The sequence below is a fragment of the Furipterus horrens genome, unplaced genomic scaffold, assembly GCF_987537825.1.
Source record: "Furipterus horrens unplaced genomic scaffold, mFurHor1.1.pri manual_scaffold_1, whole genome shotgun sequence".
NCBI lineage: Eukaryota > Metazoa > Chordata > Mammalia > Chiroptera > Furipteridae > Furipterus > Furipterus horrens.
In genome coordinates this window covers 13,615,797-13,640,429 of record NW_028327171.1, presented here as the reverse complement: position 1 = coordinate 13,640,429, position 24,633 = coordinate 13,615,797, and the positions used below count along the sequence as shown (strand labels likewise).

General features: G+C 39.0%; 1 protein-coding gene and 1 pseudogene across 2 annotated transcripts in view; both read left to right on the top strand.

Moving 5' to 3' along the window:
* JAM2 (junctional adhesion molecule 2) overlaps window positions 1-24,633 on the top strand; it is a 56,160-nt gene that overhangs the window by 16,228 nt on the left and 15,299 nt on the right. For both annotated transcript variants that reach the window (XM_090272772.1, XM_090272764.1), the window contains exons 2-6: window positions 7,159-7,224; window positions 14,346-14,456; window positions 15,807-15,959; window positions 18,181-18,383; window positions 21,268-21,367. In XM_090272772.1, the coding sequence (XP_090128898.1) occupies window positions 7,159-7,224; window positions 14,346-14,456; window positions 15,807-15,959; window positions 18,181-18,383; window positions 21,268-21,367 (633 nt within the window). The remainder of the gene's footprint in view (window positions 1-7,158; window positions 7,225-14,345; window positions 14,457-15,806; window positions 15,960-18,180; window positions 18,384-21,267; window positions 21,368-24,633) is intronic.
* On the top strand, window positions 9,874-11,619 carry LOC150020698 (eukaryotic initiation factor 4A-I pseudogene; annotated as a pseudogene).

Below are 24,633 nucleotides of genomic sequence, written 5' to 3'. Positions count from 1 at the left end.
TCTGCGTCCTGTAGGAGGTGCAGAGAGAGCTTAGTAGATGGTAGAGTGCTATCTTCTCACATTTGTTGTTTAAGTGGATTTATAAATATCAGATGACTGTGGAATAACCATTTCGCTCTTCCCTGAGCCAAGCAGCCACTACATAATTGGTGTATCAGCTGTTAGAGGACATTTTGTTCAGGGATTCCCAGATTCCCACATGTTGGTGATTCAGAAACTCAGTCTTGGCTATTTGCCCAGAGCTGATCAAAACTTTGGAGAAATAATTTTAAATGATTTATTTGACAAGTATACTAATATGTTAATTTCTGTTGAGAAATATAATTATCAAATACTGGTAGTGGTTCTGGACTTTTAGTCTTGAAAAACCATATTGAGGTCAGGAGTTAGTACTTAAAATTTTAGATTAAAGGGCAATGAATGATCTTAAATTAAAGTGTCATCAAGCTCTCAAAGCCTGATGCACCATCTGCACTATAACCATGTGCTTGAGACACAACCCAGACCATACATGAGAGAGTTAGTGAGGAGAGACCCTCAGATTTGTTAGTTTTCACCTCTCCCATTTTAGTACTCTTCACCAGGGCACCATGTGTCTATTTTTATATCTGACATCTTTAGGAACAACTTTTTATTTTATAGTAATTAAGTTTTAGGGCCATTGTTTCTTGGCAACTTAATCTTAGGGAGAACCAATTCGAACAAAGAATGCCTTCCATTGAGTATGTGATTCTTATTGGCATCAATTTTGGATAATGACATTTCTTCATTTTGTCTTGAGAGTCTACTGGATTTGAGTTGACTGATATCTTTTTAAAATCTATAGTTCATACCACTAGAATTATATTTGGCTGAGATTGTCACTTGGAGACTATCAATTGAAAATTCTCACAAAACTGAAATAGATTCTTTTATTTCCTACTGGGGACTACCTGGTGAGAAGTTCAACCATTAACGGTCTTCCGATGCTATTGGCCACCATTAAGCATTTGAAGATGTGCTGAAGGGCATTTATTTGAAAAATTGGGAGGATTTATTATACTGTAAGAAGTTAACTTATTCATCCGTATCTAATATCATCCCAAAATTTTAACTGTCCTGTTGTTTGGGTAACGGAATGCCCTGAAAATTACCCTAGGTTTACTAATGCGTGTAACTTACATGCATACAACTTTATACTTAATTCTGAAACACCAGCCATCTTTCTTGTACTCAAATGATTAAAAAACCAGAAGAGGCAAGGGACATAAAATGTCTGTGCAGTATATAATAAAAATACAAGATTTATTCAGATTAGTTCATTCACCATAAACATTTGCCCATTAACACTTGCTCTGTTGCAGATGGCAATTGGGTATATACTCTCAGATGATATCTTTGCATCCCTAAGGCTTGAAAATGAATGTGCAGCCATTTGTAGAGTGTCTGGCAGTATTGCTTTTGGAACTACTACTTTCTCACAAAGCAGGGTGGCTGGGGGACGCAGGGTGGGGTGGGGGGGTGGCCTGCAGAGCCAGACTAACTAGATAGAGACACACATCTTGGCATTCCTGCTTTCTAGCATTATGACCTTGAGCAGGCTACTTAACCTCTCATCTGTCAAATGAGGATACTAACACAGTGGAGTCACATTTTACTTAAATGTTAGGTTCTTAAGGGAAAATTTATTCATAGTCAAATCACCCTAAAATTCTTTAGGCCATCATTAACTCACCAGGACATCAGCCACAGGTCCCTCTAAAATTACACAGATCTTATTTTTCCTTGCACTTCGATGTGACTTCCCTTTCTCTGAAAATAGGGTATCAATGTCTCATTAAAAAGAAGGGCCAGAATATTTAGTTTAAGAGACTGGAAGGACATGTCTGTATGTCTGTCTCCCTCTCCTCCTCCTCTTCCCCCCACTTCTCTATATCTATGATAGTTAACTGATAGTGCGATAGGTTATATTATCTAACTCCTAATTCCTACCTCATTGGGTTACTTTCTATTCATATAAGTAATTTATCCATAAATACTGGGTGGTATTATTTTATAACTGCTAGCCCTGTGCACTCTTCTTACAGTTGGTAGTATAATTGGGTATCAGCGATTATCAAAATCACATGGCTATTAATTTTTATTTTTTGAAAATTTATGAAATAACTTATATCCAGTTTTCATAACTTATTTGTGCATGGTAGTCTCTGTAATGTATTTTAAAAGCGAACAACCTCTATCACATGTCAATTTTTGCTAAGTATGTTTTAAATTAAAAGTGTTAATTTAAACAACACTTCTATAGTAAATTTCAGAATCGTGGTAGTATAAATAAGTATTCATTTGTAGTCAAAACAGATTATTTTAGATAAGTGATAGACAATATGAGAACATTTATTCTTACAGCTGGGCAGGGGAAGAAGCACAAAGGTTTCATTTGACCTGACTGGGAGTGTTAGTTATGGAGATAATCATCTCTTACCCTCATTTTATGAACTTCTGCCAGTGACTTTGGCATGCATCCATAACTATTAAAGATGTTTTGTAGCTAATTTTAAGACTAGCAGACGTACATGACAATATTATTTGTTTTCCTAGTTAACTTGTTCTGGAAAATTGAAGAAAAAATAAAAATCAGTTTAAGAAAGCAGCCAGCAGAGACGATTCCTAACATCTGTGAGTGAACTGTTTATACAGAATCCAACATTTTGTTTTCATAAGAAGAGTTACTGAGTGCAAGTTTTAAAAAAACAAAAACTGAATTCCAAGACTAGAAAGGCTGAACCAAGGTAGAAGTATTATAATGAATTTTTTTATTTAGATTTAGAACTTTTTCTTTAATAAGCTCAGCATAAGTGACCACACATTTTAATTATTTTTACTTAATTAAAAGCAAACCTTGAAGTAAATAGAATTAGAGGAAGGAAGGTAGCTAGAAGATACTTATGAAAGTCACAGAAATAAGTATTCATATACCAAGAAATGCTACCTATTTATTAATTCATTAAAACTAATTCTCATTTTAATTTTTTTTTTTTTTTTGTCATTGTAGTTTTGCTAATTCAACCAATCCTTCCTCTTTTGGTGTCTAGGACACATTTTTTTTTTTTTCCATTCAAATAACTACATATAAAAATTACAAGGGACTTACTAAAATCTGAAGTTAACAGCTGTTATTTCCCACCTTTTAAAGTGATTTTTGAAACTTAAGAAATTTTTCTGAAACGAAGTTTAAACAAGTAGAAAAATTGACAAAGAGGGAAGTGATTTAACTTAGTCCTGATCTTCAAGCCTCAGACTGAACTAACGCTTGCCTCCGATGAAAGAAGGCCCAAGCGTCCTGAAGAAAATAAACACTCTCAGTAGGCACTGTGGTGTATGAAAAGTTCAAAGTTATGATGATGTGGAGGAAACAAAGATGAGCTTTTCCTATTTTGCCCAGATTTTGGTTTCTAGGGAACATGAGTCTTCATTGTTTCGTCTGAAAAGTACTAAAAATAGTTTAAAAATGGCAAGAAACACCCGTCCTAGTTGGAATTTCTCTGAGGGCACTAATTTACTTGTTGCTAATGGAGAAAAGAGACTTTTTCAACGTGTGCTTTGAAAGTTTCACAGAATAATGGTTTGGAATCAGAATCACTGGCAAAAAGAAACAAAAAAGTTATATCATTTAAATGTAGGTATGCTGTAACAAGAACACACCAGGCCCTGTCTTTTCTCCAGCTCACCTAAGAAGAATCTGGCTTGGCCAGCTTAGTCTCTCTTCCCTTTCTCAGCTCTCTGAAGATCCAGGCCCTACCTTTGGATGCTACAAAACAAATTGGAGAAGGAGAGGAGAAGCTGGAATAGAATGGCACAAGGGGGTGGGGGTGGAATTCAGAGGAACACAGGCCATATTCTGGTATGGGACAGAAGTGTGTGGAAAGGGAAAAAAGCGTATTTTAAAAGATTGCTTAGACCCCCCTTCATGGTTTTGGAAATCATAAGCAAAACAGTTACTTTGAAATTATTCTTCGATGGCCCTGACACCTAAGACTGAGCCACATGGCTTACTGCTTTGTAGAAATATTTTTACAGCTGTCAATAAAAAGGATCAGTTCAGTCATACATGCCTCACATAGACACCAGGTCTGTCAATTTCCCTACTGAAGATGTTTACAAATTAGAAATATAAATTCTGAATAGTTGACTGATGTTTGACAGGGGAGCTAGGTATTTGAGGCCTGTAGATTTTTGAGGGTTTTTTTGTTTTTTTTTTTTCATAATTAGATTTGCTGTCCAGGCTTCTAAGGGAGAAAAAAGGAAAAGAAAATACTTAGACTAGCATGTATTCCGTAAGAGTGATAAGGTCTAGCACAGTGAAAGACTAATTTACATGTTAATGTACACATAGATAAATAAATCAATGAAAAGATGCTGTTATATGAAAGATTTTTCTCTACTTCCCAAAAGTGAAATAGATTATTTCACAGTCAAAAAGTTCTGATATGAATTTCCCATAGGAACTTTCAGAATTCGTGAATTCATGGTTCTTTGCCCTCCTTTAATCTATTTTTTTCTATTCTTGGTTCTTCAGACTGTGGGTGGTGACCGAAACAACACCAAGTGTTAGGCCAGTATCAGACCAGACCTTGGTTTAGCAGCCTCAGTCCTTGAATTCAGAGCCAAGACTCAAGGTATAAGAGAAAGTTTATTTAGAAAGTCACAGAGGTAGAAGTGAGCAGTAAAAGAAATGGATTCAAGGAACAAATTAGAGGCAAAAGAAGGGCCCTTGGAGCTTAGGAGAAAGAAAGGTAAAGGTAACACCCTGGGGGAAGAAGAAAGGGAGGGGAAAGACATGGGCATGCTCCCAAGAAGGAACGCCCACCGGGTCCTCAGTCTTGGGGGTATTTATCTGGTGGTCTCAGGGAAGGATCCCAATAGAATATTCATCAGCTTTGCAGGTGTGTCTCCTCAGCGTCATAGTCTCCACTGACAGGTCAGTGCCAGGGCAGGGGTTCAGTAGTCAATGCAGCTGGTCCTGACGTCAGCCATGGCACCGTTTGTTTGGTTTTGCTGCTTTTCTCTGCTGGGAGCTGAAATGCAACTGAGGCCTAGATGTTACCTGTAGACATTAATGCTTAATTAAGGAAGAGGTCATGCAAGGGCCTCATGGGAGTCCAATGAGGCCTCTCTTCCAGCCTCCAAGGGGGTCTACCATGTGACTAGCGGCATGTCAGGGGAGGATTCGAACTGCATGACCAGGAATGTGCTAGGGGAGGAAAGGTCACCTTGGGGGTGACATCCTTGTTTTCCCCGTTTTGCCTGCTTCTAGTTTGTCATTCTTTTGAGCAAAGAAATGGTAGTTGAGTCAATGGGAGTATAAGATTATAGAGAAAGTTAGTTGAGTCAGAAAAGATGGATGGATGGGAAGAACAAGGAGGAGGAGCCCACAAGGGATCAACAGTAATAAGGCTAGGAGAGAGTCATTTCATACAGTCCAAGGAAGTCAACACTGTCAGATAAACACTGAAAACCGTCCATTGACTATGGCAACAGACAGGTCATTTTTCCCTTGGTGAAAACAGGGTCTGTAGATTTTATGAAGACAGGAGACAGATGATAGTATGAACAGAGAAGCAGCATCTCCAGTAACTTATAGAAATATATTTAAGAAATAACCTTTATTTTTATTTTATCTACTTATTTTTAGAGAGAGAAGAAAGCAGGGAGAAACTGAGAGAGAAACATTGATGTGAGAATCATCGATTGGTTTCCTCTCATATACGCCCCAACGGGGACCAACCCCGCAACCTACGCATGTGCCCTGACCAGGAATTGAACTGGTGACCTTTTGCTTTGCAGGACAATGCCCAACCAACTGAGCCACACTGGCCACAGCAAGAAATAACTTTCTTTAGATTTTTATGATCAGTTTAATTAGGTTTTAGGTTATTTTGTATATGATTTTTAGGGGTGAATAATGAAGGACAGCAATTGGATCATTTTACCTAAATTGTTTACTCAAGATAACCAGCAAGAATGCTTTGTATTCTGATTTTGAAGTAATTAATTAATATCAGTTCAGTATTTTATACTTACAACACCTTCCCCAAAGAATTGCTCACCTTTAGGAACCCTTGATTAGTGTCAGTTTGATCTGACTCCATTTACTTGGTTCCTCTCATTAGTATACAATACGGAGTGGTTTTATTTATTCATTCAGCAAATATTTATCATGCCTTGCTTTATGCCAGGCACTGTTCTGGGTGTTCAGTCTACATTGGAGAATACAACAGGTAAAAATCTGTCCCTAGCAGCATTTGTATTTCACAGATGTATACTTCTAGGAAGTAACATATTATTTTTAAACATGGTCATTAAACTGGACAGAATGACATCCATAACACAAAGTGATACATATGAAAGATTGAATTAGAAAGTTTTAATTCCTGGTTCTGCTACTTGGTTGTTCAACTCTTAGTATATCTATTCATAAGATATATGAAAGTCTAATAACTATGTTATACACCTGAAATTAATAGGATATTGTATGTCAACTGTAATTGAAAAACAAATTATAAAAAAATTTTAAAGAAAATATTATCTAGCACACGAGGTCACTTTAAATATTGAATTTTATAGAATAAAAAATATATATGAGCACTTTTTTAAATGAAAATTGTGTATAAGATCATGAGAATGATGATGTAACCATCATCATCATCCCTATTTATTAGATCACTATAAATCTCCATAATGACTCATTTCCTTATGATGTAGGTTTACTCAGGGATAAGTTCACAAAGCAATTCATACCCTTGAATGAGGTGCGAAAAATTATTAGTTGTTTGAGGGACAATACCCTTTGACCCTAAATTATATATTAGCTGAAAGACATACATTCCTGTTTAACAGTAGGGCTTGTGTGAATGTGTTTTCTGTGGTGGCGGTGGGGTGCTAATAGATTCCTGGGTTCTGCTTAAAGGGTATAAGACCACAAGACAGGAAACAGAAGAGACATATAAAATAATAATGGTTTGGCTGGGTTTTCTTATTTTGATACTTTAAAACTTATGTGTTATGAATTATATGAAACTGTCACCAAACTTGAGGCCACTTTTCTTTAATATTGCATCCCAAACCTTAAAAATGACCTTTTGTACTATTTTAATTATTCTATCTGTTTTAATCTTCCAGATCATAAAGCCTATGGATTTTCTGCCCCAAAAGACCATCAAGTAATCACAGCAATAGAGTATCAAGGTAGAGTACCTTCCTGATTTTCACAGACGGTGCTGTCTAAATGACTCAAAGTGTGGTGTTACCTTTCTATTTGTTGGGTCCCTTTGCCTCACCCCACACTAATTCTTCTGCCTCTAATGCCATTTCCGCCTTGAGAACTCTTTCTCCACCTCCTCACTGGGAATTTTGGACATGAGATAAAAGACCTGATGTAAAAAGAAGGTCTCTTGTTACATAAATTATCTGCAACACAGCAAACCCAATTTGTGAAACTGGGAGATGGAGACCTTACGAAGTTTCCAGCCAGCTAGATATGGTAAATAGAAATTAGTACCCCAAACCTCCTGCTAGTTCATGTGTTTAGGATAGCATTACTATAGACTATTCTGGGGTGCCATTTTGTTATTTATTTTAGCGTCTTCAAAATATGTCTGAGGGAGAGTTGGTGTTTAATGGGTATGAAGTTTGAGTTTTACAAGATGAAAAAGTTCTGGAGATCGGTTGTGTAACAATGTGAATATATTTAACAGTAATGTTAAATTGTATAGTTCAGTTGTACAGTAAATTGTAAAGATGTTAAAAATTTAAATTACGTATATTTTACCACAATTTAATTTTTTAAAGGTTCTAATAACCAAAAATTTATAAAGGCTTTTGTAAGTGTACGTCAAATATTGACTATCCACTTCTTTTCTGAAGACTGTTTTACCCCGTCACAATAATGCTAGGCAAATAGAAAAATGACTCTCTCTTAAATGTGCTGCTTGTTTAGGCAGAGGTTGTAAACAGTTATGAAACAAGCCCTGAATGTGTGATCCTTTTCTTCAGGCATGTCTTAGGTTCCTGGAGATTTCAAGGAAAGAGACAAAGATTGCAGAAGAGGACTGGGATGTGAGGAATTAAATGAATTAGTGTTTAACCAGTGCTTACAGTAGGACCTGGCACATTGTATTATATGTGCCTGTTCAGTAAGAAATATGCTACAGTAAGAGTCAACCTGTCATTCAAAAATGACATCACTTAGTAACAAATTACTTAAGTATTTAGGAAATCCTAATATTTTACATGATTAAGCTAATAAAATACTCGCTCTTATCATGACTTAGTTTTAAATAGGAAGAGGTAAGAAGGATAAACAGGGCTGGCTGGGATGCCAAAGATGCTGGAAAGGACACAGGAGTGAGCACAACGGGAGCAAGGTGGATGAGGATATCTGTGTGGGACCAAGGAAGTGAGGTTCTTACTGTTGGGTCCAACTGGGTACCATGGATACACATCCAGCCCTGCCCCTAGGCCCTGTGCCATGATATCTGATTATTATAGGATGCCAAAGTTATATTCTGTAGTTTCACATTAGTTTTTAAAAACTTATTGAGGTGAAATTCACATAACATAAAATCCACCATGTTGAAGTGAACAATTTAGTGGCATTTAGTACAATCACAGCTGTGCAACCACTACCTCTATCCAGTTTCAAAACATTTCCATCGCTCCAAGCTGAAACCCTGTACCATTTACATTAAAGTACTATTTTTAAAAATATTTTTTTTATTTATTTTTAGAGAGTGGAGAAGAAAGACAGGGAGAGAAACATCAATGTGTGGTTGCCTCCTGTGCGCCCCCAACTGGGGACCTGGCCTGCAACCCAGGCATGTGCCCTGCCTGGGAATAGAACCGGGAACCCTTTGGTTCGCATGCCGGCGCTCAATACAGAGAGCCACACCAGCCAGGGCTACTTTACTTTTTAATGCATATTTTGTGTTTACTATAGTAAATCCTTCTAGAATTTATTGCAATCAAATGTTAGGCTTGCTCCCAAATAAGTATTTTCTATCTATTGTTTCACCTCTGTTCCTTTTAATTAAGGATTACATTTGATCCCATTTTATATATGCCCCAATCATTCCAGTGTGACTCTTCATAAAGCAAAAGTAAATTTCTATCTTCTTCCACATTTTAGTTTACTACTGTATGCAGTAACTGAATTGTACTTGCAGTCGAAAATATTTTAGGATTTGTGTAGATGTGTGTTCCATCCAATTCATCCAGATCATTGTCTCTGTCGCTCTGATGTCAATGAATCATGAATTAATTCCTTCTTTTTAGTACTGCTATTCTGTGTCACTTCCCACAGTGGTGCCACTTCCCACAGAGTAAGACTGAAATAAAGGCAGCTCTGTCGGGCTTATAAATTATATGAACAGCTTATGTAGCAAGTGTCCAACCCTAAGAGCTATAAATCAGGGTTAATAGCATGCTCTTCTCTGCAGAGGTAATTTCAAGTCATTCTTCACAACTACTTTAGTAGCATCAAGTCTCTTCTTGCATTATATAAGATATCGATTTTTAACTTGAGCAGTGAGAATAAAATCAAAAGGTAGCAGTACAGAGTCCTAGAAAAATTAAAATTCATGGTATAGCAAAATAATTGTTGCAAATGCTTTGTCAAAACAAAGAGTGACCTCTTCTCAATCCAAATGAAACATTTTAATGGAAATTAAAATTAACTTAATGGAAAAACTGGGTACATTTTTCTGTTTCAAATTCTATGAAATTCTCAAAATGAGCCTTATTATGATATAGCTATTATTTTCCTAGCTCTCAGAGGTAATATTTTAGTTAAAATCAGAGTGATGTTTAGGTAAATTTGTGATGATAAAAAGTGTGGCTAGTTTCTAAGGATCATGTCTGCCAGTCAGGATTCCCGATCCAGAGACAATGGCCCCGATGGAATGGAGCCTGAAGGCGTCATCGAGAGTAACTGGAATGAGATTGTTGACAGCTTTGATGACATGAACCTCTCAGAGTCCCTTCTCCGTGGCATCTACGCTTATGGTTTTGAGAAGCCCTCTGCCATCCAGCAGCGAGCCATTCTTCCTTGTATCAAGGGTTATGATGTGATCGCTCAAGCCCAATCTGGGACAGGAAAAACAGCCACTTTTGCCATATCGATTCTGCAACAGATTGAATTAGACCTGAAGGCCACCCAGGCCTTGGTCCTGGCACCTACTAGAGAATTGGCACAGCAGATACAGAAGGTAGTCATGGCTTTAGGAGATTACATGGGTGCCTCTTGCCATGCCTGTATTGGGGGTACCAACGTGCGTGCTGAGGTGCAGAAGCTGCAGATGGAAGCTCCTCATATCATTGTGGGCACCCCAGGCCGTGTGTTTGATATGCTTAACCGCAGATACCTGTCTCCCAAATACATCAAGATGTTTGTACTGGATGAAGCTGATGAAATGTTAAGTCGTGGATTCAAGGACCAGATCTATGACATATTCCAAAAGCTCAACAGCAACACCCAGGTGGTTTTGCTCTCCACTACAATGCCTTCCGATGTGCTTGAGGTGACCAAGAAGTTCATGAGGGACCCCATTCGGATTCTTGTCAAGAAGGAAGAGTTGACTCTGGAGGGTATCCGCCAATTCTACATCAATGTGGAGCGAGAGGAGTGGAAGTTGGACACACTATGTGACTTGTATGAAACCCTCACCATCACCCAAGCAGTCATTTTCATCAACACTCAAAGAAAGGTCGATTGGCTCACTGAGAAGATGCACGCCCGAGACTTCACCGTGTCTGCTATGCATGGAGATATGGACCAAAAGGAACGAGACGTAATCATGAGGGAGTTCCGCTCTGGCTCTAGCAGAGTATTGATTACCACTGACCTGCTGGCCAGAGGCATCGATGTACAGCAGGTTTCTTTAGTCATCAACTATGACCTTCCCACCAACAGGGAAAACTATATCCACAGAATTGGTCGGGGTGGACGTTTTGGTCGTAAGGGAGTGGCTATTAATATGGTGACAGAAGAAGACAAGAGGACTCTTCGGGACATTGAGACCTTCTACAACACCTCCATTGAGGAAATGCCCCTCAACGTTGCTGACCTCATCTGAGAGGGGCTGGCCTGCCACCTCACCCTGGCCAGGCTTCAGTCCTTGGGGGGGCTGAGGAGGAGCAGAAGGGGGGAGGGAAGGGAGCCAAGGGATGGACATCTTGTCATTTTTTTTCTTTTTTTTTCCCTTTGAATAAATGTCACTTTTTGAGGCAAAGAAGGAACCGTGAACATTTTAGATACCCTTTTCTTTGGGGTAGGCTCTTGCCCCAGGCGCCGTCTCTTCTCCCAAAAACACTAATCCACTTCCCTAACCTAGTCAACCTCCAAACCCAAGTCTCTACCCACTCCAGCCAAATTCCTCTGAAAATGATTCCAGGAGGCTGTGGTGTCACTCAACCTCATTTACTGGACCAAATCTGGAGGGAGAACCCCTGAGTTATGTGACCCAGGGGATTGTCCCCAAGTGGGATCAGGGGAGAAAAAAAATAGTAGCCATTTTTACATTGTTTTGTATAGTATTTATTGATTCAGGAAACAAACACAAAATTCTGAATAAAATTACTTGGAAACTGCCAAAAAAAAAAAAATGTGGATTTCTGTCACGTCAAGGCAAGCTTACAGCTTCAACTAAGAGAAAATCCTCATGTATGAACGTAATAATGACCATTGATGGAGCATGCACTATACGCAAAGTACCACGTGTACCCATGTGTATGTGTGTGTGTGATCTCATTTAATACTTAGAACAACTCTGTGAGGTGATACTGTTTTTTCTCTTCATTTTACAAATGTGCATATACTGTTCAAAAAGAAGTTAAGTAATTTTCACAGTATCACACAACATGGTATATGGCAGAAGTCTAACTCCTTTAAACTAGTATGGTCGCCTAATAATCCCAAGGGCTAGATGCAGAATTATGCTAGCCTGGAGTGTTAAGTTTTGGCTGAGAAGAGAAAAAAGAGTCCATGGTAGTTAGCTTTTAAGTTTACTTGTTTTTTTTCTCCTCAGATGTTGACCCCATGATTCTAGTAGATTTACTGCTCCTTATAGTTCCGGGGGTCAAGGCGTTAGCACCTTAGGCTAGCCCTTGCTTGGAGCACTCCCAAAGAATCACGTGGTGAATTCTCAATTCAAATGCTACGAAAGTCTAGTTTGACTTCTGAGGAATTTAATTCCCTCTTTTAAGTCTCTGTTCAAATGTCACCTTCTAAATTAGGTGAACTCTGACCCCCTTATTTTTTTCATTGCACCCCTATCTCCTAGCACTTCCAACCCCCCTGTACTCTGATCTATATCCATAACACTTATCACCTCTTAAAATACTGTATAATTTACTTTATGTTGCTTCTTGTGTCCCTGCCTCCTGCAAATTATAAGATCCAAAAGGACGGAGGTCTTTGTGTTGCTCACTAACACAGCTCCAGAACAATGCTGGCCACACATTAAGTGCTCAGTATATTTTACACAAGTTGGATAGACTATTTCTCTACAGTTTACATGGTCAGTGTGAATGAGGCTGGAATGGTGTCAGCTGAACTTAGTAAAATCAGTTACATTTTAAAATATAATTTCTGCAAAGTTCCCCCATACAGCAGTGAGGATAGAAATTAGGAAGAATTCACCAAGTGTGTGTGTGTGTTTGTGTGTGTATAGTTAAATATGTGAAGGGAGTATAAATTTATTCCAAGCCCCAGGAGTAGGGGCTAAAAATGAGTGTGGGTGTGTTTCATTGTTGGAAACTCAGTAAAATACGGGAAGGAAACCTATCTAAAACTCAAGACTCCGGAAGGTCACCACCCATTCTCCTTAATCAACAGAATAGAACTGTGTTTCCTCAGACAAGTTGCTCAGCACACGTTTGTCTCTGCGGCATAACTGTAAACACGACTCTAAAGGGCTGTCTTTTTATAATATAAAACCTGCTTGTAAAACTTCAGGCATCTTTGAAAAAAATTTGGATTTTTTTCCTCACCTTTCTTTATCCTACTTTCTATTTTTCACTACCTTTTATTTAATTTCTATATTTCTAGCAATCTGTGTGGAATAAAAAACATTAGGAACTACATCTAACCAAAAGAAAAAATAATAATTTTATCTCACAGAAATCATAACTGGGTTAATATTTTTATGCATATTTATATAGGCTCTCTGTCCATATCTATGTGTATATATATTTAAAAACCCAGGGTAGTATCATAAATATTACATCATTTACTATATCCTGTAATAGCCTGAATTATTTTTTTAAGATTTTATTTTTACTTATTGTTAGAGAGAGGGGAAGGGAGGGAGTAGAGGGGGAGAGAAACATCAATGTATGGTTGCCTGTCATGTACCCCCAACTGGGTACCTGGCCCACAACCCACATGTGCCCTGACTGGGAATCATACCGGCAACCCTTTGGTTCATAGACCAGGGCTCAATCCACTGAGCCACACCAACCAGGGCTGAATTCTTTTTAAAAATGGCATTACATTTGCTTAACATCAAAATCAGAGGTATGGAAAGAATTTTAACATAACTTATCTTGATTGGGGTAAGCAGGAGGAACCAACAATTTGTTGGAAGACAATATTGGGTTTGTATCAATGCCCTTATAGAGGGGAAGGGATCCAAGTGAGAACGTAGCCTGCTGAGGGAACATCTGTGGGCCGGACTCAATGCCTCCCTTAGGCACTTGGTGTGAAGCGCTCTCTGCGTACCTGCATTCTGGCACACATCTCATTGGACTGAAGTTACAGCCTCTGACTTGCCTCTTTTTCCAGACTGCAAGATCCCTGAAGTCTGAGACTGGAAAGAATTAAATAAATACTGAACCATTGCTGCCATTTTAAAATACTTACTGTGCCTATATTATTGTATTTGAAGACTCACAAAAATTTGAGATACTATCTTATTTTGCAGATGGTAACTTATGCTCAAGATCTAGGGAGAGTAACCAAGTGCCACGCAATTATTATGTGGAAGAGCTATATTGTTTTTGATTTATCTTTGGGTTAAGCCCATGTGGTACATGTTGAGGTAATTTAAGGAAGGAAGGAAGGAAGGAAGGAAGGATGGATGGAAGGAAGGAAGGAGGGAAGGAAGGAAGGAAGGAAGGAAGGAAGGAAGGATGGATGGAAGGAAGGAAGGGAGGGAGGGAGGGAGAGAGGGAGGGAGGAAGGAAGGAAGGAAGGAAAAGAAAAGGAAATATAAAGGAATAACTTAAGAATGTTAAATATTTACTGCTTAAGTAAGTAAAATACAATTTCAGAGCGACAGTTAGCAAATAACTATTTTTGTTGTTGTTTCTAGAGGCTGTTTTAACCTGTCAATACCTGAAGAAGACCATGGCCTCCAGATTAGAATGGAAGAAGCTGAGGGGGGACAGTGTCTCCTTTGTCTACTATCAACAGGCCCTTAAAGGTAAGAAGCTGTGGGCTCCAGGCCAGAGCAAGAGAACAAACACCAAGTGCAGCCGGTATCCTTTAGTTTACCCGTGAGAGCAGGACATCACCGACGACAGATGCTGTGTTTGTTTGTAAGTGTGAGATGCAGCCGGCAGTGGGCGACCGAGACCTAGAACACTGCCACAAAAACGGGGAACACAAAACAGAAGGAGGTGAGCTCCACCGAGGCCGGGGACCCTTCATTGCTCAGCTCAGTCCTAGAGGGTGGGAAAGGAACTTGTCCTTCCTGGCCCGCTAGGTTAAACCCTCGAGGGAGAGGAAGACAAGATGGTACCGTGTTGGGAATGGATAGTCACTGTTCCGTTATAGTGACCTGACCGTGTTTCCGCATTTCCATCAGGAAGCTAGGCCGTCACTGAGACCCTTCATCTGGTGCTTTTTTTTTTAAATTTTTATTTGTCTTACATTTCTACTCCCTATTCTTCCTATTGAGTATGTGAGGAGCTTTCAATTTAAAGAGTTGATAGTGATGGATGGAAGTGGTTAGAGTACAGTTACAGTAAGACAGGCCATGCACTGATTACTATTAGCTGGGTGATGGGTACACTGAGTGAGGTTCATTTTACTGTGCTCTCTAATTCTGTGTATGCTTGAAATTTGCCATTACAGATATGTTTTTAAATGGCAATATAATTTAACAAGTATATTAAACATGTTATTTTAGAATACTGTGTATTACTTTAATTGGAAAGAATGATACAAGCAAACAAATGTTTAAAGTTTACAGAAAATTTAATATATCCCTCTGGCTCTTATCTGTCAAGATAAGGCTACAGACTTCAGGGTGCTAAGAGCATAGCTGCCTTTACTTGAATTTTCTACGGTTGCCAATTCTGGCACCTGAACATTATACAAAATGCTATTCTAATTTTGTAGACATTCCTATCAAAAACTAACCAAAAGAATGTTTTTAAGATGCCCTTACCTTTTCTTCTGTGGATTATCATGTGAGCCACCACCCAGCACAGAAAGTCACTGTTCTAGCTAATTAAACTAGGCTGTCCAGTATCTTTTGAAGGCAGGAATCTTTTCATAACCATACTAGCAAGGGTATGAAGCAGAAAAGAGGATTGAATTCTTTAAAATATGGGCTAGGGAACTGAATGTTCTTTTGTGAACAATATGCCATCCTAAAAAGAAAAAAGCTTGAAATAACAGGACCTGTATACAATTTTTAAGTTTTTAAATTGAGTTTATCAATAGGAATGTAAATGCTTTGGTTCCTAAATGAAGTGGCCTGAGGAAGATAGCATACAGAAAGTTACTTATATTATTATCAACACTGTGTTTCTTCTTTTTCTAACAGGTGATTTTAAAGATCGAGCTCAGATGCTGGATTTCAATATCAGGATCAAAAATGTTACAAGAAATGATGCTGGCAAATATCGTTGTGAAGTTAGTACACCATCTGAGCAAGGCCAAAGCCTGGAAGAGGACACTGTCACTCTAGAAGTATTAGGTGATGTGCTTATAACTGTGTGATTACTGTTCCCACCCTAATCCCCATCACCCAGCCCTGGGGCCAATGAGGCAACTTGTTCCAGAGACCACCAGCAGCACCTTTCCTGCAGAGTCTGAACTATTTCTCCCTTCACCTCATTGGCCGGTGAAATGTTACTATTTTTTATTTATTATCATGAAACCTCTCTTTATTTAAGATTGAGGTAAAGCTTGCCTTGACTGGTGTGGCTCAATGGGTTGGGCATCGTCCTGCAAACCAAAACATCACTGGTTTCTTCAGGGCACATGCCTGGGTTATGGGCCAGGTCCCCAGCTGGGGGCCTGTGAGAGGCGACCAGTGTGTCTCTCACATATTAATGTCTCTCTCCCTCTCTTTCTCTCTCCCTTTCCCTCTTTCTATAAATTAATTAATTAATATTTTTAAAAAGATTGAGGTAAATCTTAATGATCCTCCACTGTACACAGGAGCATTGTCCCCAAGGGTTTACTTTGCAATAGCTTTCAGCATGTGTAGTATTTCTCCTACCACATAAGATAGTTATCACACGAGATAATAAAGCAGTAAAAGAAAAAGGTAGACCAGCGGAAGTATTACAAATTATTTGGTAACAGAAGGAAATTACCATTTATTATGCAGCTAGTATATGTCAGGCCCTTTCAAATATGTGATTTTACTTAATCTTCACTGACAACCTGATTTTCACAGATGAGGAAATAGAAGTAAAATGATTTTCCCAAGGTTGCACAGCTAGTAAGTGTCTGGACCAGGATTTGGATCTTGATGGGGTTAACTCCAAAGCCATATGGTTAGTTTCTGTAAAAATTGCTGATGGATATTATCCACTCATGATTACTATTGGTAAAGGAACGTGATCTTTGTTCCTTCATAGATATTAGTATAAACTACCAAGCAAGAGGAATAAAGTCACTGGTTTTTCTACATAGGCCAGGCTCTTTCTAAAATACTAGTGCTGTAATCATATAGAAGAAATTCAGAAAGCCTTCCTGGAGAATCAGCTGGTGTATTAGCCTTCTATTGCTACATAACAAATGATCACAAACTTAGCAGCATAGAACACCCCACCCCCACCCCCCATTTACTAGCTCACAGTTCTGGAGATCAGAAGCCCAGGGTTTCATGAGGCTGAAATCATTAGTCCCACAAAAGCATGTCTAATTGCTCTCATGCTTTGAATCTTTCATTTTCCCTTTTGTGACCGGCCAGAGAAAACCACTTTTAAAGGAGTCATTGATTAGGTTGGCTCCAGTTGTAATGACAGTGGGTTTGGGACTTTAACTGCATCTCCAAAATCCTTTGAGAGGTACCCAGATCAGTGTTCGATGGAATAAATGAGGGAAAGTTTATATATACCAGGGCTGGGGAACTTGAAGAGCCATGTTAGAAATCTACCTACCACTTAGAATTCTGGCTTTTCCTTGATTTAAGTTACTTAGTAAAGTCTGGTTTACTTTACAAATTCCTGGGACATGAATAATCCTAACTCAGATATTTTCTAATTTGGCCAGTTCCGGGCACGATAGGATATTAAGTTCAGTACTGGGCCTCAAAAATATACTCAGGTTTGACTTCTTCTGAATACACTTGGTAATAAAACTTTAAAACCATTGGTAAGGAGAAAAGTAGACATTATTTAGATAAAAAAAGAATAGTTGTTATATTAGCTAATATAATGCTTGCTGTTATAACAGAAAAGCACTCTCAGTGAGTGGCTCAACATATTAGAAGTTTCTCACGTAGATCGAGTCTTAATGGTTGGGGCAGAGATTGTAGAAGTGGAGCTGTGTTATTCTACTTCATGATATTATTAGAGACCCAACCAAACATAGATCTAATACCTTTTTTTTTTTTTTTTGCTGCTTTTTGATCTAATACCTTTAATACATGGCTTTCTGAGATCGCCATGGGTGTTGACACCTACCTGGTAGCAGAAGGGGGTGGGGGAGTGAATGAATGGAGAATCACACAGGAGGCTTATATGAATCAGGCCTGGAAATAGCACAGAGCTCATGCCTATGACCTCCTCAGGTAGCAAGGAAACTGGCGGCTGTGGTCTAGCTATATGCCCCTGAAGAAAGGCAATAGGCCTTTGGAGCAAGTAGCCAGTCTCTATCACAGGTGTCTGATAAATCTTCACCTGGCTGTTAAAATCCTTGTTTAGCTTATAAATAACCAGTACCATCTGGCTTCTGTCCCTCAGTGGCTCCAGGAGTTCCGTCGTGTGAAATACCCAACTCCGCTCTGAGTGGAACCGTGGTAGAGCTGCGATGTCAAGACAAAGAAGCGAATCCAGCTCCTGAATACATATGGTTTAAGGATGGCACCCGTTTGCTTGGGAATCCAGAACCTGACGCCCAAAGTGCCAACAGCTCATATACGATGAATACAAAATCTGGAACTCTGGTGAGGGCATTGAAAGCCTTGGCCTGATAACTGTTCTGCATTTGGAGAAAAAAAGTGATTGGAACTGAAAGGATATGGAAGGCTGATGCTACTGCTGTTACGTGGAGAGAGGAAAGGGTAGCAGGAGAGATGGGGGTACATGCGCAGAGAAGCGAGGGAAAGGGCAGCTGCTGGAGGTGGGAGGACAGTACAGGGACCCGGGGAGCTGAGCACACGAAGGTCTGCACAGCAACTGAAACAGAGCAAGTCTGATTCACGATAATGGACCAGGTAGCTCACTACAGCTGCCTTCCTGGCCTGGAAAGGTAGTAAGTGCAGTCTCACGTTTACAGTATCAGGGAAATGCACAAAATCTCTTGGAGCGGGGGTTGGGGGGGTTCCCTTACCCCTGTGCCAGCCATTTAGGAATAGTGACCATTGCCAACCTATGATAGGATGTCTGTGTCATTAAACTCTTCCCTTCCATACCTAGGTCACCAGCAATTGACTCAGTGACTTCATAATCTATGACTTTAGATTTTGTTCAAATTTTCAGATTGATTGAAAAGCCTTTCTCAGAATACTGATAGAAATCTACAAATAAGCTCTTTAAAGTTAATGGCATTTAAAAATAAAAGTATTTTTACTTTTTTGCCTCTGATTTAGAGTAGAGGTGGAAGGAAACATAAAGATCATTAAGCTTGAAACGTCTTTTTATTCAAAGAAATGTGTAAGTTTAAAAATGTCTGATTTCCGGAAATGCAGAATAACTATCATAATCATTACCCCCAAATCTTAAAGGCAGGGTAATAATAATTTTGATGAATTTTACAAGGAGGGTATAAGGTTTCCATATATGCATGCTTGTATCTACAAGTGCATGATGACATTTAAAATCTAGAGCTTCTGAGAAATAACAAAGCATATTGATAAAGTGGCTAAGTAACAAATCATATCGATGATGGAGCTACTCCTTGCGGAGGCCCCGTTCTGCCCCCTGGGCATCAGTAGGCACAGTCAGCAGGTCCCAGTGACGCGACACTGAGAATTTGGGCAGAGAACCTGCTGTCACACTTGGCTATATTTACTTTTCAAATTTATTTTTTCTCAGAGCAGGTGATAAAAGCCCCAAGGCAGGTCTGAAATGGCACAGATTCACTTTCTTCAGCTAGCCTCGGTGCTTGAAATGTCTTGTGGTGTCCAGGGTAGGACTGGGGTATTTTCTGAGAAATGAGTGACCAAGATGCCAGTGTATGGAGGACAGTGACTCCCTTTTGATGACCAGTTACAATGTGCTGGAAGATCATTGGTTTTATTTCACTAATTGTTTATGCATAACCTTAGCCTTGAACTCATGGGGAATATTTTTAAAGTATTCTGGCTTTGTGGGGAGTGAGAGAGGATTCCATAGAGTTAAAATAAATGAGGAAAAGCTTTAATCTCAGCATGTTGAAGTATACAGAAAGGAGAAGTGGGTGGGTAGTGGGTAAAGAAAAGTGAGAGAGGAGAAGGAGCTAATAAACAAAGACCTCCACTGTTTTTAGGAACATGATAGTACAGAAAGGGCAAAGGCAATGAGGACGTGCTCCTGAGGGCTGCGTGGCGTTCATGGACACCGGCAGCAGGGACCACGTGGTTCTGAGGGTGGGACACAGGGTGCTGAAAGAATGATTCTGAGCCCCCTCCTGCCCTCTCTGCTGGTCCTGGCAGAGTCCTTTACCAAGTCTAGGACCCACTGCATTCCTCCCTCCCCTCCCTCCCTTCCATCCCCTCCCTCCCCTCCCTTCCCTCCCTCCCCTCCTTCCCTTCCATCCCCTCCCTCCCCTCCCTTCCTTCCTTTCTCCTCCCTTCCTTCCTCCCTCCCTCTCCTCCTTCCTTCCATCCCCCCTCCCTTCCTTCCTGCCTCCTGAATCCCCTCCTTCCTGTCTTCCTTCTTACCTGTCTGCCTTTCTGCCTCCCTTTCAGTCTCCTTTTCTGTCCTTTCCTATATTTCTCCCTCCCTCCCTCCCTCCCTCTCTCCTTCCTTCCTGAAAGTCTTCAAGGAAATGAAACTACTAATATCAAGTGTGAAACCTATTACATCGAAGTCTTACCTTTAGCAGGGAGTAGAAGGAGCAAGGGTTGGACCGTATGTTTTCAGATCTTCAGAAATTCTACAACCAATAGAATGTATAACCTTATGAACTGCATCAATTATGATTTTCCCAGGCTCCACTTTACCTCCTGGTGGTAACTGCCTCTTTAGAGGAAGGGTTAATATTTGCCACTGCGCTAAACTCGCTTGTGACTTCAGAAAGCGTATCAGCCCTTTTAGGCCGAGAAGGTCTTCACCTACAAATGGCATTTCCTAGGAGAATTTGAAATACCTAGACGACTTAATACTACAAGGTACTATAAACTTAAATGCCCACTGCCTTTGTGACTGTGCTGCTTTTGTCACGCGCAAAAATGACACTTCACTGTAAGTCTTTCTCTGTCAAATTAAACAGGACACCTAGCTCTTTACTTCTTGAACACATGGAAGATTTTTGAGTTCATAGTAAAGAGTACAAAGTCTTCCATCATTGAAAAGAAAAGACCAAGCCCTGGCTGCTGTGGCTCAGTGGATTGAGCGTCGGCCTGCGAGCCACGTGTCGTTGGTTCAATTCCCAGTCAAGGCACATGACTAGGTTGCACGTCAGGTCCCCAGTTTGGGGGCGCAAGTGAGAGGCAACCACACAGTGATGTTTCTCTCCCTCTCTTTCTCCTTTCCCCTCTCTCTAAAAATAAATAAACAAATAAAAAGAAAAAAGGAAAGGAAAGACCAGCTTAAGGCAAAAATTCATGAGACATGGTTATTTTAGGGGTCTTCTTACAGATTTATCGTTTAAAAGTACATTTCCTTTTTTCTCCTACACCATCCCAGCAATTTAATACTGTTTCCAAACTGGACAGTGGAGAATATTCCTGCGAAGCCCGCAATTCGGTTGGATCTCGCAGGTGCCCTGGGAAACGAATGCAAGTAGGTAAGCGTGAAATCTCGGCAGGAACAGTGGTTAGCGGTGGGGGCAGGTGGGGGCGGTTGGACGCTGGGGCGGGGAAGGGCTGAGGGACTGGGAGGGGTAAGGGGAGGGAATGTTTAAAACTAGCCTGACCTAAAGTATTGCAAGGAGCAAAGATGCTGCTTTTAATCCATGTCCCGAACAAGCCAAGAATATTCAGCAGTATACTTTACACATTTTTGAGTCTTTCAGATAATTGTTTTGACACTCTGCCCATCAGAGCAATCTTCTTTCAGACAGAAGCTGAGTCTCCTTCATCACTCAGGTTCAAGGACTCGGTATGCGGGTTCGAATTCCGGCTCTGCCACGTACTAGCTGCATACTCTTGGGCAAATTATTTAACCCCTGTGCCTCGTCTCCTCAAAATGGATGTAGTAATATACCATCCTCATAAGGTTGTTATGGAGATGAAAATAATATCTGAAAGTGTTAGAATAGCACTGGCATTTTATGAGCACTATATAAGTGTTGACTATTTTACCTGCTATCAGGTTATTGTTAATTTGGTCAATCTTCTAAAATACTATGCTTACAATGATTGCAAAGTAGGTCCTCAAAAAAGACATATTGGATATAAATTATGGACCTCAGTTGCTATAAAGTTAGCTGCCATATATTATGTTACACAAAATAAGCTTCTTAGAATCCAATAAAATTTGTGCTTAAGGATCTTCAGATTATATGAGTTTCAGAATAAGCATATTATTTTTTCATTTTATTTTTAATAATTTGGTTTAAAATTCTTCCTCATGTGAAAGCCGTATGTTTTGAAAATGGTTGTGTAATAGAGAAGGGTGAGCTGAGATGATACCCAAGGGGTTAAAGGTCACTCAGGAGGACTATACCCTGAAGTGGAAGACAGGTTTCCCCTTGGTTCAGGGCTTTGTGGGATCAGAAATTCACTTGTCCAGTGTGCTTAGAGGTATGCAGATATGTGTTGCAGTTATGTGTACTCTCTATGTACAGTTACACCCAGCATTTTTTTTTAAGAAAATATAATCTTATTAGACTTCAGGATATCCTCAAGTATAAGATATTCAACAGTAAGTTTGAATTTCAGGTTTTTTTTAAATTCAGGGATGCATATTATCCACCAAATTCATCCAGGTGTTGGCATTGATAGTCAAACATAAGCATTTGCTTAATTTATTAGGAACTCTCTCTCAATGCTGCTAAGAATTATCATTATGAAAAATCATCAGAACCTGTTACAAAAATTAATTTTCCTAACCTCATTCACATACAGTCCTCATGGTTTTTACTATGACCTTATACCACCTACATTATTACTATTTTTTCTTTAAATGATCATGCTTAATTTCAATGCCTTATTTAGCCACAGCTTAAGAAGCAGTATCTGTGATGGTATGGTTCTGACATTCTAATGACATTTTTCTAGCATGCAGTAAATAAATACATAACAAATAAAATTTAATAGTTTGTGTTTTGCTAGTAGTACCACTTCAGTTTGGTCATGATTTCCACATACCTACTCTTTCTGATATGTTAGTTTAAAAGTTAAAAGTAGTTTGTTTAATGCTCGCCCACTGTTCCTAAGTATTTTATGCCCTTAGTTTGTAATTTATATAATTTGAAATGCACAAGAATTCGTGAAATCGCATGTCCAGTTTTCTTTTTGAATTATCATTAGTAACTTGTAACCAAAAGCAGAATATGTTAACTGTTCTAAAGAAGTCCTTTTTGAAGTAGAGAAAGAAAGTAAATCATGACTTCGGTGATTATCTCTACAAGACCCTATCACACAGCACTTTAGCAGCTTGGTTCCTTTCCTTTTGTTTAGAATAAGAATGCCAAATATTTTCATATGTGGTGTTACATTTTCTCTTCAGTGAAGCATAAGATGGTTATATGACTTGCTCAGGATCTCATAGTAAATGGCAAATTGGCTGAAAACAACTTAACTCTAACTTATGAGCCTTATAGCTTCCATTTCATTGAAGAAAATAAAATAAAATTTATACCATGACTTAGCACTTACAATCTTTTGCTTTTGTCAGAATTTGCCTTTCGGTTGAATCCTTCATAGATGTCAAGTTTATTGACAAACTACAGGACAGTTTTTTTGTTTTTGTTTTTGTCACTTAATAGCCCTTAGATTGAACCCTTCATAAATGTCAAATTCACTGGCCATGACAAAGAATATAGTAGGCATAGTTTGGTTCTCAGGAGTATCATTTAGGTATTAATTTAATTTGCCTTATATTACAATATTTGTGAATTTTTCCCTCTTTTCTATTTTTTTGTCCAAGTAAATCAATAGCTAGAGTTCACTGACCTCCCAATGCTCAAGTAAATATGAACTGAGTTTATTCCAAGCAATAATTAATATTTTCTATTCTGATCTAATTACTCAGCCTTTTGAAAGATTTGTCATGTTTCCTTTAAAAAAATCAGTTGATATTTCAATGGTATCAGGGAAAATTAATAATACACTTGGCATGAGGAAAATACTTGGAGACAGAATGCTTTTATGAAAAGCAGACTCACTTATGTAATTTTTTAAAAATCTTTCCCAAAATATGCACTGCTTTAAAATAACTGAAATTACTGTTGAGAAAAACAATCCCTAATACTTTCTCCAAATAATTGGGTAATATGCTAATTAATACTTGCTTTTTCATATGAGACCCCTTGGAGGAATTGCTCCTTTAAAAATCACAGGTGACTTACATGTTAATCAGTACTTGGGAAGTGTGTAAATGACAGAGGAGTGTGGCTCATGCAATCCTTGTGGACAGATGGAGAAATATGATCCAAATGAAATGCTGCATGGATTCACATGTAATTGGAGTCTATACCCAGAGTATGGTAATAAATTATATTATTGAAGAGCAGTGTCTAATAACATGTTGCATGGTTCTTTCCCTAACAAAGTCACATCATTTTATTGGTGACTTGAGGGCATTTTGGATGCAGTTCAAAATTTCAAAAATATTACCTTTGGGATGTTAATAATCTAATTCTTGGGTAACAGAATCAGTATCTGGAAAAAGCCTCACATGTTGGTAACGTGGTAATGATTTCAAACTTGGGCCCAAAAATCCAAATGTATTAGGTTAGAGGAAAGATTACTTAATAGCAACAGAAAAAAGCTTTGGGGGAAGAGGGTTAAGTCATTTTAAAGTTAACAGAATGACAATTTAATGGCATATCTGTAGTGGCATATACATATGTACACACACTCACACAAGCCTATATAAATTCAAATA